This window comes from Ambystoma mexicanum, chromosome 11 (genome assembly GCF_040938575.1).
Source record: "Ambystoma mexicanum isolate Mex_15411 chromosome 11, UKY_AmexF1_1, whole genome shotgun sequence".
In the NCBI taxonomy this organism is placed as follows: domain Eukaryota; kingdom Metazoa; phylum Chordata; class Amphibia; order Caudata; family Ambystomatidae; genus Ambystoma; species Ambystoma mexicanum.
Window position 1 is genome coordinate 798,253,589 of NC_090934.1, and position 18,244 is coordinate 798,271,832.

Sequence of the window (18,244 nt, forward strand, 5' to 3'; positions counted from 1 at the left end):
ACCTGAATCAGCATGCTCTGAAGGGTCGGGCCTGCCAAACTCCAGCTCTGGTGAAGTGTTAAGTCCACTAGCAGACTGGAGGGAGTCACAGAGGTCTTTCATACTCAACTCTGGGTCAATGAGCTCTTCGGGTACATTTTGAGTGCCATACTGCACCCCGAATGATGAAGTCTCCTCATCAGAAGCAACTTCCTATTCATAAATGGTGGACATTGACTTAAAAAAGTATTTTTTTGGTACAGGCTTTAAGGTTTTTTCCAGAACCGGTATGGGCTTCGATGGGATCGAAGATTCAGTCGACCACCGATGGCGTCGACAAAATCGTCGAAGGCCACAACGATTTAAGCTTTTTCGACGTTATTGGAGATGGACTCTATTCTAGAGTCGATACCTTCGACACCTTTTCGTCAGGTAGAGTATCACGACAAACAGCCGGTTTACTACTCGGCTTTGACAAAGTAGTCTTACACTTCCCCGAGTCGTCCGAAGGAGCAACCGGGGCATGGCTCTTGCGTGATTCTTTTGAGGGGGTTTGAGGCCGCATTCTCAAATATCTGCATAATTTCCACTCTAACGGCATCCCATTTACGTGGGGAATCCGACCTAGTCTGGCACCCGATTACCTCCATAGAGGAATCCGATGAAGAAGAGGGAGATCTATGGCGTCACTTCTCGGCCTTCTTCGAAGATGAAGACTGCCTCGTTTGACTCCTGTACCGGGACCTCTTCCATCTTTTATGCCAAGTGGAGTCTCTAGACTCCCCGGACTTCTTTTCCTTCTTCGAAGTAGACTTCGAAGCCTACCTCCCCACCAGTTTACCTCTGCGTTCCCGGAGAGCTTTTTCTGTCATGGACTGACAGGATACGCTGTCATTGGTACGGTGCCAGGAAACCCAGACAACACAGGCAGACACGGTGAGAATCGGTTATTGACATCTTCGACTCGCAGTCGTAACATTTCTTAAATCCCAACTTTGGGGTCAAAGGGGTTGAAGATGAAGACATTTTTCGGAAGAAAAACGAAGCGCGCCTTTAGTACTCGAAGCAAAAGCTTTCAGAAAAACAGAACCTAAGCCAACATCGTGCACAGCGCACTCTGCCGAGAAAAATGTTTCCCAAGCAGCAAAGCTGGCGAGATACGAATGTCAAAGATGAGGAATACTTGGGAGGCCGCAATCCATTAGAATGTATAGTTTGTGAAAAAGCTGTCTACTAAAGGATTCTAGTTGAAGAAAATCAGTTGGATACAAAAACTATATGTTGTGGCAATTAAGAGGACTGTCTTATGCCACGTCACTCATTTTCTTTTTATCTGAATCTTCAACAACAACAAAAAAAGACTTTGGAAAAAAAAAACAATGTAGCACCAAGGTCAATTTCTTAGCAGGGGCATTCTGACCAACAAGCTTGTTATACAGTATATTTCCATTTGTCAAAACATGTATTAACAGATGTGTTGTCTTTGGTCAAGCATGAACATGGGCTGTTCTTAATTGAACACTCACCTTCTGAGAGAGTTTCTCCTCTTCTAGTTTAGCTGAAAGCATGTGAGAAAGAGATTGTCTGCATTCTTTGTTGAAGATGTCATTCATCAAAGGGGAACACTCTGACAAAACCTTCAGGCAGAGAGAGATACGGTCAATGTCGTCATCTGTGATTGGCTTCTTGGGGAGCGATGATTTTCCCAAGTGAAGAATTGTGGCCATTAGCAGCATGGCCTCAGCAACAAAAGACTAGAAGGTAGGAAATGTGTGCACAAAAACAGGTTATTATGAAATATTCTTTAAGTGCAGCATTGTGCATCTTCACAATACTATTCAATATGTGGCATCAGCATGTAAAAAAACCATCATGTAGACTTCATTGTATCTGCATATTGCTCACTTTATCAATCAGACATGCACAGTAAAGTGTATGATCACAATGACTTAGAGCAGAGTCCCTGATGCTTAGAGAGTGGAGTCTGTCTGTGAATATGGAGTGGTTGACAGTGTCAAAGGCAGCGAAAAGGTCAAGGAGGATAAGTGCAGCAAAGCATTCCAAGTCTGTCGTTCTTTCCATGTCATCCCAGGTGGGGACTGGGAGGTTTCCGTTCCTCTGAGGGGCCTGAACCCAGACTGGGCAGAGTCGAGTAGGAAACTGGATTCTGTGAAGGCGCAAAGCTGGGTGTATGCTGGGCGGTCTACGAGTTTGGCAATGGAGCAGGTGTTTGAGATTGGGCAGTAGTTGGATGGAAGGAGGGGTAAAAGGGGGTCTTATTAAGTAGAGGTTTGACGCGAGAGGTTTTGAAAGCTGCAGGACAGATGCTTGATGTCAGTGAATGGTTTATTATCGATCTTGCGATGCTGCCTGCACAGGTTGAGGATAGAATGCTCTTTAGGAGAGAGGTGGGGCAGGGATCGCCCCGCCTAGTATTTTAGTGTATTTAGTGTATAGTAGTGGATAGTTTTAGGAATTCTGGATGGGAAATGGCGGAGAAGGAAGAGAGGAGGGGGTATGCGGTTTGGGTGCGAGGAGTCAGGGGATGGAGGAGACGAGGGGGGTGAATGTTGCTAATTTGATGCTGGTGGTGTCTTTCTATAGCGATGTTATAAAAGTGGTCTGATAAAGCACTGCAGAGTGCTTGGAAGTGGGAGGGGGCTAGAGCAGAGTACAGCCTTGAATTCTGCGATGATCCTGTGGCATTCCCAACTAGGGTTATGGGAGTTGGCTATTCGGTTGCCATGTAAAGATCTTTTGGCTTTCCTAATTTCTGTCCTGCAGGCCCTGATCTGTCTGGCTTAAGTGGCTCTGGTCTGGGGCGCTGGGTTGGCCTGCCATGTGTGCTCCAGTGTTTAATTGTTTTGAGGTATTTGAGGGAGGGCATGAACCACTTGGGATTAGGGCCTAGCTTGTGACAAGCAGATCTGGTTGGGATGAGGTCATTAGAGAGCCATCAGTCATAAAGGTTGACAGAAGGTGGTCCTCCTTGGAGAGTGAGGTTTGTGAGGGAGGATAGAAGGGAGTCAGGCAGGTCTGGGTTTATTATGACTTTGTGCCAAAGAGGTACACTGGAGGAAGGGGTGGGCTGGTGAGACAGGAGGCATGGCGGTGGCAGTCATGAGAGAGAAGATGGCAGAGTGATCAGTACAAATTAGTGGACACACAGTGGCGATCGGGTTCGTAGAGCTGAATAAAGCGTTGCAGGTGTGTCCTGCTATGCGAGTGGGGTTTGACATCAGTTGGGTCATCCTGAGGGCTTCCATGTTGTCAATGAGTGGAAGGGTCATAGGGTTGGAAGGGACAAAGCCAAATGCTGAAATCCCCTAGTATGGTGAGGGAGGGGTGCAACAGTAGGATATCTGCCATAGGGTCACTAAGGGAGTCTGCAACATTTCTATTGTAGCCTGGAGGTCTGTAAAGGAGTAGGGCTGTTTCTCAAGAGTGTAAGACTGAGGTGTTATTTGTGGAGGATGGCTAACCCCCCCAGCTCGGAGGGGAAAGCCTCATGTGCGACAGGTTCATAAGTCGTCAGAGAACAAGCTTTCAGTGATCAAGAGGATGTCTGGTTCACAGAGGAGATAAAGTTGAAAATGATATGTTTTTTTTCTTGACGACAGATCTGGTGTTGATGAGGATGCAAGAGAGCAGGTAGGGTGGGTTGGTTTTGGAGAGTTGGAAGGAGCGCGGGAGGCAGGGGGAGTGCTAGGGATGCAAACCTCTAGATAGAATCCCAGATGGGTGGGGGCAGAGTGGGCAGGGGTCTGCATGGTGGAAGAGGAAAGGGGGTCAAAGGAAGGAGAAGGGAATGATGGGGTTGATCTAGGGCTGCTAGGGAGAATTCTCAGAAATGTGCTAATTCCCTTCTACCTTACCTCTTTAGCTGGACTTTAGGGCTTTTAATTTCTAACCTGTAGAGAGTGAGTCCAAATCACAGAAAAATACATGAGACAGTGGGAAACGGGTTCTATGTGTTTCTTTTGACTTTGGAGTCTGACAAACTCCATAGGCATCATCTTTAAAACACCTTCAGTGTAGTGACACAAGGAAGTCTCTTAGATTTCCCAAAGGTTTAAATACCTTCTCTTGGTAAAACTACTGTTTCCAAGAGCAGTGAAATGAAATTGACTTTACTTACATTTTGTAACTTTCTAGACCCAGCACACACTATCTTACCATAGGGTGCAGTAATGCACCCAAGGGTGCACGTTTTGTCAAAATGGCCCTTGTCTTCTTTTTTCGCCATTTCTTGCTGGAAAGGTCCTTCTTGAGATTTACTCTGTGCACCAAACCAGGTTTGGTCCCGTTGTTCGTTTGGTCTTTGGCGGAATTCATGAGTGAAGCCCGCCTCTGGCTCCAGTAGGTCTGGCAGGGACAGGGAGTGAGGGAGGTGCCCGAAACTCTCTGGGCATAATCCCCTTGGTTACAGGAATGCACTCTAAGGTGATTGGCCGGCTGGCTGTCCGGCAAGGACAGCCACCCTGCTGTGCGATTGACGGATAGGCTGGAATGAATGGGAGAAACCTGCATAAAAGGCGAGGCTTAATGGCTTGGAAGGCAGAGTCGACCACTGGTCAAAGGAATCCGAAGAAGAACTTGGAAGAGACGCCTGCTGCAACTCCTGGACCGTTGATTTGCACGGTGAAGCCCTGCTGCTGTGCTGAAGCTCCGAATTAGTTTTGACTAGAGAAGCCCAGCAAGGACGACTTCTCCCCTTGAGTTTGTGGGACCAATAAACTCCAAAGTGAACTCGTTTGGACATCCTCTCGGAACTGGCTGCACTTCCACTGCTGCTGGAACCGAAGTGCCAGGGAGAGGCACACCAGATTGTGTGTGCTGCTTTTAAGTCGGACCCGAGCGCCAGGAAGGTCCTCCGGACTTCTCTGAACCAAGACTGACCAAGCCGGAGCCACCTCAACAGATTGCTGGAACCCAAACGCAAGGAAAGTCTGAAGTGGCATCCGAGAACCACTGTGTTGCTATTTGCAGTCATATGCGAGGAGCTGAAACACCGAATTGAAGTTTGCCCATTGCTGCCACAGACCTTCCCATTGCAGTGTAGGAGTCCCCAGACGTCCTCCCTCTTGTCCCCACGACTGAGGCATAGGAATACCAGGATCTGCAGAGCTGTACAGGAACAGAAGCCAGCTGGAACCATTTCTTCTAACCAATAACCAAAGGTACTGTACAGTCTAAGAGAACTTACCTCTTGTGGTGTAGCCTTACTTGTTCTCAGTTGAGACTTGTCTCGGTTAACCTTGCAGAGTTGCTTGCATCTTTGCCCCTCACAAGCCTCCCAGCTTGTGGCCCTTCAAGTGAATCTTATTTCTACAAACCTTTCTAAAAACATTGTCCAAGACTTTGACTTACCTGCCTGGAAGATCTTCAGCTACCCCAGGCTTTCTTCAACTAACACTGACTGTCCTGGCTCCCTGAGAGACACTTCTCACCTCTGACTTTGTGCTTTTGCCTTTCCCCCAGGAAAGGGTTCATTTACTTTGCATTGGAGGGTTTTAAAAGAACTTAACAGCACTGGCTCGCAAAAGGAATACACACACTAGCACATGTGATACAAGGGGCCACCTCTTGGACTTTGAGACCATGCAAGAGCAATTTGACCTGGAACCCATGGACCAGTTTCGACATGCTTAGCTTGCCCACGCCATTCGCACCCAATTCCCTGATACGACAAACATACCCCCCCTGCTCTCCCATCGAGACCAATATCCTCCAGCAACGCATCCCCCCCTAAAGTTACCTCCACTCTACCAGGCCCTTAACTCCTTCGGGGTCACGCAGCTAGATGGGCTCAAAGCAAAGTGGGAAAGAGATGTAGGCCAACTGGAACCAGAAGACTGGGTAGATGCGTTAATGTCCCCTAGAGAAATCGGTATAGAATCGAAACTGAGACTAATACAATTGAGAATCATTCATCGCTCATATCATTCACGTACCGCAATGGCCAGATTGAGGGGGGGGGGGGGTTAGAGGACGAGACATGCACTAGATGGAACTGCCGGGTGGTACAGACCTTCTGGGAGAACTGTATTGACATGATCTCTGCTGCCCTGGTGACGCCAATCCCTAGAGACCCCAAAATGGTACTCTTAGGCATCTGGGGGGGGGGTACAACTGTCTAAATATGGGAAAATGTTTCTGACACTTGCGTTGGGGGCAGGCAAAAGACTTATTGCCGCTAAAAGGGGCTCTGCCGATCCACTGTGCCTGAACCGTTGGAGTAATGAATTAGACAGATGTGCAGCCTCAGAACACCGGATCTATAACGCACGGGGCTGCCCCCGCAAATTCAAAAACATATGGGGCAAATGGCTGGATGCTCATTGAAATCCGCTAGTGGAAGTCGATCAGTGCCACTATTAACATTGGTTACATGCCTTCTTTCACAACTGTCTCACGGTCCGCTTTTGATAGTATCCCCCTTTTCACTTTCATAATGAACCTTCCCTTTCCCAAGCCGTTGTAGGGGATTGTCATTCCCTTCACTATTTGCTCAGTGAGCCACCTACTAAAATCCACCAGTTAAGTAGTAGGGCGAGGAGGCAAGCAAGAGCAATGCAGAACTCCCTAACAGGTAGTTGAGCGGTTTAGTCATTTTTGGACTAATCAACCTGGCAGGAGGTTTAAAACGGACATGAACAGAGACAATGACATCAGCTGGGGAGCACAGACCTTTATTGGAAGGCGGTGCGGCAGAAGAAGCACTCAAGACCACCAGACAGATGCAGAGTGTATGCAGAGTGCAGCGGAGCTAAGGGAAGCTGGAAGCATCTGGCAGACTGCAGAGAGGAAGCAGTCCTGACCAGGCAGAGCTTCGGAACGAGGCCCGGGCTTCAAGAGATGCATCGGTGCAGACACAAAGCCGCGGAGAGCTGCTGCTGATGAAAAGTGAGGTGCTGCACGAGAGAAGGGGATTGTGGCAGTCGGAAGCCTCGCTTCATCACTGTGCGCAACAACTGGTGAGTCAGACTAGAAAAGGGGGACACAAGGCACGGCAAACAGGCTCTCAAACTTAGGACCATTTTATTTTAACACTGATATGAATGAAAGCCAGTACTTTTGAATACCAATTTGAATAAAAGCACTTACTTTTGGAATACCAAATTAAAGGGAAGATATTAAAGAGCAAATGTGAAACCATTTAAAGACCACATGAGAAATGGAAAGGGGACTTTCCAGAAAATAGCATTTCCTAAATGTAGGAAGGAACTTTATGAGTTGTGGGAATAAACATTGGCAAAGGCCATATGAATGCATGAAAGCAATAACAGATGAAAGGTGGCAAAGCAATGGTACCGTGTATACAAGGAACTGATGAGAAGTGTCAAGTAAGGTGCATCTGTTGTGTAACCTGTAATGGGTAGACCGTGTGGTCTGACAACTGTGCCTTGGCGCGAGAACACATACCTATTGGAAAACCAGTGAAATAACGACAGAGAAAACCATGGTTGAATATAAAGGAAGTTTTGTGTTTCAAGTCAAGGAACTTTTGCTTTGTGAATCTTGTGAAATTAACCTTTGTGAAACCGGTGAAAAGTAACCAAATCAGAGGAGCTGGAGCTTATCAGTGAGATCTGTGTTTTGACAAAGTTGAGAGACTTGAAAGCATGGGGAAGGGAACCCCTTTGCATTGCAAACTGTCTTGAAGCTTGGGGAAGGGAATCCCTCGGAATCGTGAACTGTCTTGAAGTGTGGGAAATAGAACCCAGTTGCAAGCCCAGAACTGTGAGAAGCTCTGAACAGTTATTGAACACTTACAATTTAGATATTTAAACCTGCGCACATTATTCCAGGTATTAAGCGAGGGCCAGGTTAGGTTTGGACACAGACAGAACCTTTAATTTGGACATCCTGACAATGACTTTCCTTAGTTTTGTTAGGTAGGGAAAATTCCCCTTAGAATAGGGCAAGGTCGGCCTTTTCCCCCAACCTTATTTTCAATTAACTAAAGTTTATAGCCAAAACTATACATCTCTTGCCTGTGTCCAGTTCATGAGGCCTTCTCAGTACATATAACAGTATGTGGGATATTTTTACCCATGCCAATGCGCCCCACTACACCCCTCTGCCAATGGGGGAAGAAAACAGCCAAAAATGGATGCACTAACCACATCTGCAAAACTGCGCAATGTTCATAAATCACAAAAAGGCTGCACACCCCTGCCACACACAGTCAAAGTTGGTGTAAGAACAGGACTCACTGAATGTCAGTGGGTGCTGTTACCTATCACATGAAGCAAGTCTACAGAAGTGGGCTGAAATCCGAAATTGCCTTTAAAATGCAGTTTTCCCAATCAATTGCCACCTTCAAAGTGCTGTTTTGGTGCAAATTTCAGTCATTATCCAAGTGAACTCTTGAAATGAAAAGTGTGCTGAAACCAAAGATCATCCAGTGCAGCCAGAGAAAACCGGGCCTCACTGAGGGACAGCAGCTGAGAAATGTATTTTATGAAACACCAGTCCAGCAACTATCTGTTTTAAGTTACACTGGAAAAATGCAGATAAAAATGGCAACATATCAATTTCAGCTGTGCAGAGAAAGCTCCAAGCATAAGCTGAATACTTACTTCTAGATTGCAGGCAATTTCCAGCACTCAAAGACAGAATAATGCTGAGTTGAATATGTGTGCTACATAAGAAAATAAGATGCAAATAACCCATTTTAAATGTGTTTCTTTTTCCTGAAGAAATAGCAAAATTTGCCTATTTACCAGCATGTTTGTGAAGGGTTTAATTCTGTTAATGTTCAAATCCCGTGTAAACTGTGCTTATTTGTATATGTGTTAAATGAAAGACCCTTTAAAGCAACCCAGTATAGGAGTTAAGTAAATACTTAATTCTGACCTAACAGTGACCAGCCTGGGAAAGATGACACTTCAGTTGACACTCCCTTGCTAAAGGAAGCCTTAATGGTTCCCGCATATTGACAACAAAGAGTACAGCAAACCTTCGTCTCTGGCTGAGCCAAGGACAATGGCAAGCTGCCTACTGATCTCTACAGGGGAGCTTCCCTCTCAAGGAAGGCGACACACCTCCTTCATCAAAGGGAATGCGACAGCTGTTGCCTGTTGAAAGCAAGTTACAAAGAGAAAAAAAAACAGCTCAGAACTTTTGGTGTTTAAATCCGTATTTGTGATTAAGTTTGAAACTCTTTAACTGTGCAACCTGAAGGATACATCTAAAAATTGGTGGATGTTAATCTAATTTTAGGCCCTTGCGTTGAAGACATTAATGAACCCTGTGCAACCTAAGGAGCCAAAGTTACAGGAAAACCCTAATTGTAGCAAAACTATTAATGCTGCAAGTCTAAGATTGTATATTCATGCTCCAGTAATAATTGCCCAGATATGTACTGAATTAGAAATTATTAGTCCAAACTGTTATTATTAAAATTGATAAAATTCTCTAGAATGACAGACAGCTCTCACAGATATGGGGATTGAATGTGAAAATAACCCATCAAATATGCAATGTATGTGTCCGATTTTATTAGGGGAGAAATATACATTTGTGAAAAAGTTAAGTTTTAGTCAAAATCAATGTGGGAGTTCCTAAATCCCCATCATAAAGATGAAAGCTCTGTTCTGCCTGCCAACCAGAACAAGGCAAGTGCTTTTGGCCACTGACAGCCATGGGGGTGTGTTTTGAAATTCTTCCCACACCATAAACTTTGTGATGTCACTTGGCAGGATAAATATAGGAACTTCACCACACAGACAAACTCTGCTTCCTGAAAACATCCAGATTTCCGCACAGCGCTTTGTTCCAGAACTCAACATCGCACAGCTGATTCCAGACTTTGTGCAGAACCCAGGCCTTAGCATTGCTGAACTCTTTTTAGATAGGCCCAAATTCAACCATCCCAAACCTAAGAATTTAATTCTGATCCAGTCTGGCTTGCTACCATTAAGGCTTGCCAGCTGAAACTCTCATCTTGCTGATCTGCTTTGTCCAGTGACCGGAAGGGCCAATCCATTCTAAAACCAGTTGAGGTGCCGTCCAAACTGACCAGAACCGCCCGGCTGACTGATCCCTCCAGAAGTGCCCTGCTGCCGGTAGACCTGACCAGATCCGATGACCATAACCCTGATGGTCCAATTTTAGTATCAACAGGAATAACAGTGACCCATAGTATATTTGCCTTGTCCTATCCCAATCGCAAGCCATCCCATCCCATCTTTAACTTCAGAACCATAGTATTGTCAGAACCATTCTTGCGCTGATTTTTCTCTCATCTGTGTTATTAAACCATAACCCATTAGTGATTTGGATTAAATAAAGTAATTCCCATACAGACCGGAAACTAGAGTATCACACGTGAAGAGATACGAGTGGCCGTGAGTAACTGTGGAGATTCATGGGTGGCATTCTCTTTTTGAGTCATTAATATAGTGCAATAAAACCAATCTGTCATTTTTAAACCCGAATGTCTGTTTCCTCTGCGCCTATTTTTTAAAAACGCCTTTTAGTAAAACTTCTTCAATTTTATTTATAGAAGTCTAATTTCAACTCTCATCGATACCCAAGACACTTAGCTACATCCACAACCAAATACCGCATCGGTATTTGACCCGTTTTTATCAAAAATCGCATAGTGAAATTTTGCCACAAATTTACATTTTCAAAAGTTCTACATGTGTCTTTCTCATTCAAAGTATTTCTACACTCCCATTCTGATCTGAGGTGTGTGCTGTTTATCTTGTAGCTCATGTGTGTTAGACATTCTAATGAAAGAAACACTAAACGGGTACTATCAATTTAAGCATTTTTTCACCTTTTTGCATTATTTCAAAAAAGCATTTTCACCTGTCATTTTAAAAGCGTCAATTTCCAAAGACGGGTTTCTCTCTTGTTTGGGGAGGGAAGATTGCATTCAAACTCTAGACATTGTCTTTCATTCCTGAATACCTGCTGATTACTGACATCTGTGTAGGATTCCTCATTTGTACATTAAGAACAGGGGGAAATATGAACCTAAACGCTATCTGTTCACAAACCAAAACTGTTCTTTTTCTTGTGTTTTATATTCTGCATAAATATAAGTGAATTCAATTGCTTTACTTTTTTTGAATTGTATTGTCACCGCTTGGCGATTGCTGCTATATGGGATACATTACTCACCGTAATCGTATTTCTGATGCTTGTATCTGCTTAGATTCACATGCTGTGCATAGGCCGACATCTAGTGGAAGCTGCGGAGTATTACAGTTTGTTTTTCGAAACTCGAAAATGGGCGTCGACACAGGGCGTGCCAGTAATACTATCCCTAGTGTGACGTCCACTGTACCCAAGATCCCTCACGCGTCTAGGATCCTCAGATTGTATTTTTTCTGACATGATGTAGCATGAGGAGTAGCGTGAGTACAGATAATCCAAGCAGATACAGAAAGGCAAGACTACAAGCAATCATGCGCCTTCTCTCGGAGGGGAGGAAGGGTGGGTCGGATGTGAATCTAAGCAGATACAAGCATCAGAAATTCGATTACGGTGAGTAATGTATCCCTTCTGCGGCTTGTGGAATCGGCTTAGATCACATGCTGTGCATAGATTAGCGAGCAGTACCAGAAGAAGGAGGTGGGATGTGAGAAGGGTCATGAGCAAATAAGTGTCTTAGAACCGCTTCTCCCACTTGTGTATCTGCCTTGGAACGGGTGTCAATGCAGTAATGCTGAGTAAAAGTGTGAATAGAGCTCCAAGTAGCTGCTTTGCAAATGGTGTCAAGGGGTACATTTGCAATGAAAGCCAGAGTGGCCCCAATGCCTCTAGTAGAGTGTGCCCTTGGCGTAAAAGGCAGTCTTTTCAGAGAGTGAGTAACACAGCTGGATACAGTTAATAATCCACTTCGAGATGGCACCTTTAGAGACGCGATCCCCCTCTCTGCCTGTAGCTACGGAGACAAACAGTTGATCTGTTTTCCTTAGTGGTCTGGTTTTATTTACATAGTAGAAGACCGCCCTACGCACATCTAGGGTGTGTAGTTTCACCTCAGCCGAGCTTTGCGGGTTCTGGAAGAAAGCCGGAAGCTCGATGTACTGGTTTACATGGAATTTTGATATAAATTTAGGCGAGAACCTAGGGTGTGTGCGTAAAACCAGTTTGTCTTTATGGATAGTAAAGAAGGGATCCTGCACTGACAGAGCCTGAATTTCACTGACCCTTCTTATAGAAGTAATAGCTACTAAGAAGGCCGTTTTATAAGTCAAGTGTTTGAGACTGCTTTTATGCATGGGTTCGAAAGGGGAGCCCATGAGCTTGGCTAGCACCACATTAAGGTCCCACCCTGGTGGTGGGTTTGAAATAGGAGGGTGAAGTGTCTTTACTCCTTCCATGAAGGCTTTAACTACTGGTACTTTCCACCACGAAACCTTGCTATGGGAAGTGGTGTAAGCCGAGAGGGCTGCCAGGTGTACTTTCAGTGAGTTAAAAACCAATCCTGCATCTAGCAGGTGGAGCATGTATGTAACAATAGTGGAAGGAGTGCAATCAAATGGGTTGATTTGTCTACTCTGGCACCAGATAACGAACCTCTTCCACTTGTCAAAGTAACAGTGCCTTGTGTTTGGTTTCCTAGATTCCTTTAGGATGTCCATACACCTCTGTGGTAAATTGAGGTGTCCAAACTCTATGACCGCAGGAGCCATGCTGCCAGGTTCGTTGAGTTGGGTTGCTGGTGCACTGTTTGACCTTGGTGCTGGGACAGTAGGTTGTACCAGGCTGGAAGTTTGATGGGCTCGCACACCGCCATCCTGCGTAGGTGTGGGAACCACAGTTGTCTTGCCCACATGGGAGCAACTAGGACGAGCGTCATCGACTCCCTGTTCATCTTGTTCACCACTTTCCTGATGAGGAGTTGGTGGAAAAGCGTACGCAAACATCCCTGACCAGTTCATCCACAGGGCGTTCCCCTGGGAGTCTGGTTGGGGGAACCTGGATGCAAATCCTGGGCATTGTCTGTTTTCGCTTGTGGCGAATAAGTCTACAGTGGGGAAACCCCACTGAGAGAAGAGATCTTCTACGACCTCTCTGTGAAGAACCCATTCGTGTTCCTCTGGGAGGGAGTCTCTGCTCAGAGCATCCGCTAGGGAATTGAGCTCCCCTGGAACATGTTGTGATGACAGGAAGATGTTCCGTCTGAGTGCCCATATCCAGATCTTCTGGGCAAGCTTGGACAGATTTGGCGAGCGAGTTCCTCCTTGCTTGTTCAGGTAGAACATGGCTGTAGTGCTGTCCGTCCGGATTTGCACTGACAGGTTTATTAGGTGGGGCTTGAACGCCTGAAGCGCTCTGAATACTGCCAGAAGCTCTAGCAGGTTGATGTGGTTCTTGGCCACCGAGTGAGACCAGAGACCCTGAGCTGTGTGGTGGAGATGGTGAGCTCCCCACCCCGTCAGACATGCATCTGTAGTGACTACTGCCTGTACTTCGGGATCGTAAAAGGGTTTCCCCTGTGCGAGATTTTCTTTTGTCCACCAGTGAAGGCTTTGTACCAGTGTTGGCGAAACGACCACTAGATCGTCCCACTGACCACTTGCCTGAGACCACTGTTTCGTCAACCATTCCTGCATGGGACGCATGCGCAGGTGCGCGTGGGGGACCAGGTAAATGCATGACGCCATCATGCCCAGTAAACGCATTGCTTTGCGTACGTTTATTTGTTGACCTGACTGATAATGCGGAATTTGCAGTAGTATATTCCGAATTCTTTCTTCTGAAGGAAAGGTCAACCCCTCCTGGGTATCCAGGATTGCTCCTAGGAATTGTTTTGAGGTGCTTGGCACCAGGCTCAACTTCTTCTCGTTGATTGAGAAGCCTAACTCGTGGAGGAGGTCGATAGTCCTTTGAATGTTTGTCCTGCAAATTCCTGGGGTTTCCCCCGTTATGAGCCAGTCGTCCGGATAAGGGTACACTGGGATTGCCTCCCTGCGTAGGTGTGCAGCCGCCACCGCCAGTACCTTGGTGAATACCCTTGGTGCTGAAGCTACCCCGAAGGGCAGTACCTTGAATTGGTAGTGCCGACTGTCCACCTTGAAGCGCAAGTACTTTCTGTGCGCTGGGAACATGGAAATATGAAAATAAGCATCTTTCATATCCGAGGTTGCCATGTAATCCCCTTTTTTAGGAGGGGGATTACCTCTTGTAGCGTGGTCATACGAAATTTTTGGGGCTTGACATACTTGTTGGCAGGCCGTAAGTCCAATACTGGGCGCATTGTTAAGTCTTTCTTTGGCACAAGGAAGTAAGTTGAATAAATACCCTTGTTTACCTGGTGTCCCGGGACGAGTTCTATCGCGTCCTTTTGTAGAAGAATGGCGATCTCCTCGAGGAGAATCTTCTGATGTTCTAAGGAGTGTACCCTTTGTCGTGGAGGATGGTTCCGGGGACGCTGCAGTAGCTCTATACAATATCCCGTGGATACTGTTGACAGCACCCATCTGTCTGATGTGATCCCTTCCCAAGCCTGGGTGAAGTTTGAAATGCGTCCCCCTACTGGGGTTGCGTGAGAAGGGACCCTGAACTGAGCGTCACTGCTTTGGTGGAGGCGTGGCGCCTCCCTTGCTGGGGCTGCCTCTGCCTTTACCACGACCTCTCCTATTACCTCTGCCGTAACCCTGGGTAGACTGTTGGTTGTTGTTCCACTGTGTACCCTGCCCCTGGGAATAGTTAGATCCTCTCTGGGAATTTTGGCCGCGTGGGCGACGAAAATTACTATTCCCTCTCTGGTTAGGGGGTTTATTGGTTAACTGGCCAAGGGATTGGAGTGTCTCGTATGCGTCCTTGGCATTTTTCAGTGCGTCTTCGACCGCCTTACCAAACAACAGATCGGCTTCCACCGGTTTGTCTAACAATGATGCCTGAGTTTCTGCCTTAAAACCAGACTGCCGTAACCAGGCATGTCTCTTGAGAACAGTACCTTCTGCTATCAATCTGCCTGCGTTGTCCGCGGCGTCGAAGGTTGCTTTCAAAATGCAACCGCTCTACCCTCTGCAGAAATCCGAGCTAATTGGCCCTTTAACGGTTCAGGAGCAGAGGCTATGAGAGTCGCGACTTCTTCCCACTGATGGCAGTTGTAGCTGGCCAACAGGGTGGTGGAGTTAGCAATCCTTGCTTGATAGGCGGACGTTGAGGCTACCTTCCTGCCGAAACCGTATAGTTTTTTGCTCTCCTTGTCGGGAGGAGCTTCTGACGAAGACAAGGGTGTCGCAGCCCTCTTACGAGTGTTGGTGACAACTAGGGAGTCTGGCTTCAGATGTCCTCTTATATAGAGAGGGTCAGACTGAGCTGCCCTGAAAAGTTTTTCAACCCTGGGATTGACTGCTCTGGTGAGGTTTGGGTTCACCAGGGACGGATCTATTCTCCGCTGAATGGATTGAAGGATAGGGATGGTCTGGGCAACAGGCCTCCTTTCTCCCACTAACTCTTCTGCGAAGTCCCTTTCCTCCTCTACACCGTGGGTGTCAATGTGGAAATGTTCTGCTGCGCGAGCGAGAACCTCATTTAGGAGGGGTTGGTTATCGACCGGGGAGTCGGTAACCGGGCCTTCGTTCTCTACCGGGGAATCTACTCTGTATGTTTCCAGGTCATCCTCTTCTTCCTCCTGGTCCTCATCATCCCCATAGTAGCCCGTCCCGGTTTGCTCTTCTATCAACCCAAATTCTTGGTCTTCACAAAAGGAAGCCTCTCCTTGATACCGTGAGTATGCTCTTGCGTAAGGTTGTACCTCGAAGGGTTCGGACCTCATTGGAGTTTCAAACCGGGCCTTCTTACTCGGGGGGATAGGATCAGTAGAGCCTGAGGGTGTGGCCCCTTGTGGATCATACGAGAGGAAATGTTCTGGATTTTTATCATAAAAATCAGCCAAAGAAGACATTCTTGACATGACCCTATCTATGTCTTCACTGGACCATTTTTTGGAACTGGGAATGACTCTCTCAGCAAGTCTATGGGATTTATCTTGAGTAGCTTTGCTGGTTGTGGACCTATCAGCAGACCTGGGCTTGTCTGTCTGTTTAGGGGGGTGGAGTGTTTCACAGGTGTGGAAGAATGCACAGGTAGTTTCTTCTGCTGTTTTCCCCCCTCCCCGTGCGTAGAAAAATGTTTTCCCTGTCCCTTAGTGGCTCTGGAGTTTTTCAACGCCTGGCGTCGAGGATCGGGAGAGGTGTCCCTGTCCTTCGAGCGTGGGGCCTCGCTGGCTTTAATTGCGGGCTCCGACTCCTGGAGCGCGGCCTGGGGGTGGAAGTCGTCTTCGTCTTCCGACGATCGAACTTCTGTTAGCCTAGGGAGAAAGGCACTCTTGGCAAGAGAGGATGATTGCCTGGAGTCATGCAGCGATCTTGATCGAGAGCGCCCAGAGGACACCGAATCGGACCGTTCTGTCTGTACCTCTTTCCGAGAACTCGACGTCGTCGAGTCTCGGTTGGACTTAGTGTGTTTAGTGTGTGTAGTATGTGAAGCGCTTGTGTCGCCGGGGGTCTTCCCCATAGCCGCCCTGCCGGACGACCTTCCGAGGTCGGGGACCTGCGCTCGGCTGTCTTTCGACGCCGTAATGCCCTCGCCGTCCAAAAGTACGACGTCGCTGCCATCGCTGAAGGCGCCCTCCGCTGCCATGGCCACCTGCCTGGCGTGGTGGGCCCAACGCTTCGTCGAACGGTCCTTAAGTGTCTTAGGTTTAAACCTACTACACGCTCTGCAGTTCGCTTCGGGGTGGTCCCTCGGCAAGCAGAGATTGCACGTGGCGTGCCTGTCGACCCAAGGGTATTTGCGATTGCACTTGGGGCAGAATTGAAAAGGGGTACCCTCCATACGCACCTTGAGGCAGCGGGCTAAGTGTAGGAAATGTATAAGGTGTACCTATATACCAAGAGTGTAGAGTATGTACCACCCCCCACTCTCCCTACTTGCAGGGCCGAGGCCAGCGGCCTACCAGGCCCGGGCCGAGGCCAGCGGCCTTCCGAGGCCCAAATCCGTCATGCAGCAGCCGACGGTTGATTTCTTCTCCAGCCGGCGTCGAGTGTCGAAGCTCGACATTGGGGTGGGAAAGGATGTCAATAGAATATTATTTTAAATTCTAGCAAAAGTATGGCTAAGGCCAGGGGACTCCGCAAAATGCTTCCGACCAGTATGGCGGAAAAACACAATCTGAGGATCCTAGACGCGTGAGGGATCTTGGGTACAGTGGACGTCACACTAGGGATAGTATTACTGGCACGCCCTGTGTCGACGCCCATTTTCGAGTTTCGAAAAACAAACTGTAATACTCCGCAGCTTCCACTAGATGTCGGCCTATGCACAGCATGTGATCTAAGCAGATTCCACAAGCCTCAGAAATATATATAATACATTACTCACCGTAATCTTATTTCTGATGCTTAGATTCACATGCTGTGCATAGGCCGACATCTAGTGGAAGCTGCAGAGTATTACAGTTTGTTTTTCGAAACTCAAAAATGGGCGTCGACACAGGGCGTGCCAGTAATACTATCCCTAGTGTGAAGTCCATTGTACCCATGATCCCTCACGCGTCTAGGACCCTCAGATTGTATTTTTTCTGACATGAGGTAGCATGAGGAGTAGCGCTAGTACAGATTATCCAAGCAGATAGATAGAAAGATAAGACTACAAGCATCCATGCGCCTTCTCTCAGAGGGGAGGAAGGGTGGGTTGCATGTGAATCTAAGCAGATACAAGCATCAGAAATATGATTATGGTGAGTAATGTATCCCTTCTGAGGCTTGTGGAATCTGCTTAGATCACATGCTGTGCATAGATTAGCGAGCAGTGTTAGAAGAAGGAGGTGGGATGTGAGAAGGGTCATGAGCAAATAAATGTCTTAGAACCGCTTCTCCCACTTGAGTATCTGTCTTGGAATGGGTGTCAATGCAGTAGTGCTGAGTAAAAGTGTGAATAGAGCTCCAGATAACTGCTTTGCAAATGGTGTCAAGGGGTACATTTGCAATAAAAGCCAGAGTGGCCCCAATGCCTCTTGTACAGTGGGCTCTTGGCGTGAAAGGCAGAGTTTTTTTCAGAAAGCGAATAACACAGCTGGATACAGTTTATAATCCACTTAGAGATGGCACCTTTAGAGACGCTATCGCCCTCTTTGCCTGTAGCTACGGAGACAAACAGTTGGTCCGTTTTCCTCAGCGGTCTGGTTTTGTTTACATAGTATAGTACCGCCCTACGCACATCTAGGATGTGTAGTTTCACCTCAGCCGAGCTTTGTGCATCTTGGAAGAAAGCCGGAAGCTCG

At 47.1% G+C, this 18,244-nt stretch overlaps 1 protein-coding gene across 1 annotated transcript in view; it reads right to left on the reverse strand.

Moving 5' to 3' along the window:
• Positions 1-18,244, reverse strand: part of COPB1 (COPI coat complex subunit beta 1) — an 821,662-nt gene that overhangs the window by 231,394 nt on the left and 572,024 nt on the right. Inside the window, exon 15 of the mRNA XM_069623734.1 lies at positions 1,506-1,733. Coding sequence (XP_069479835.1) covers positions 1,506-1,733 — 228 coding nt within the window. The remainder of the gene's footprint in view (positions 1-1,505; positions 1,734-18,244) is intronic.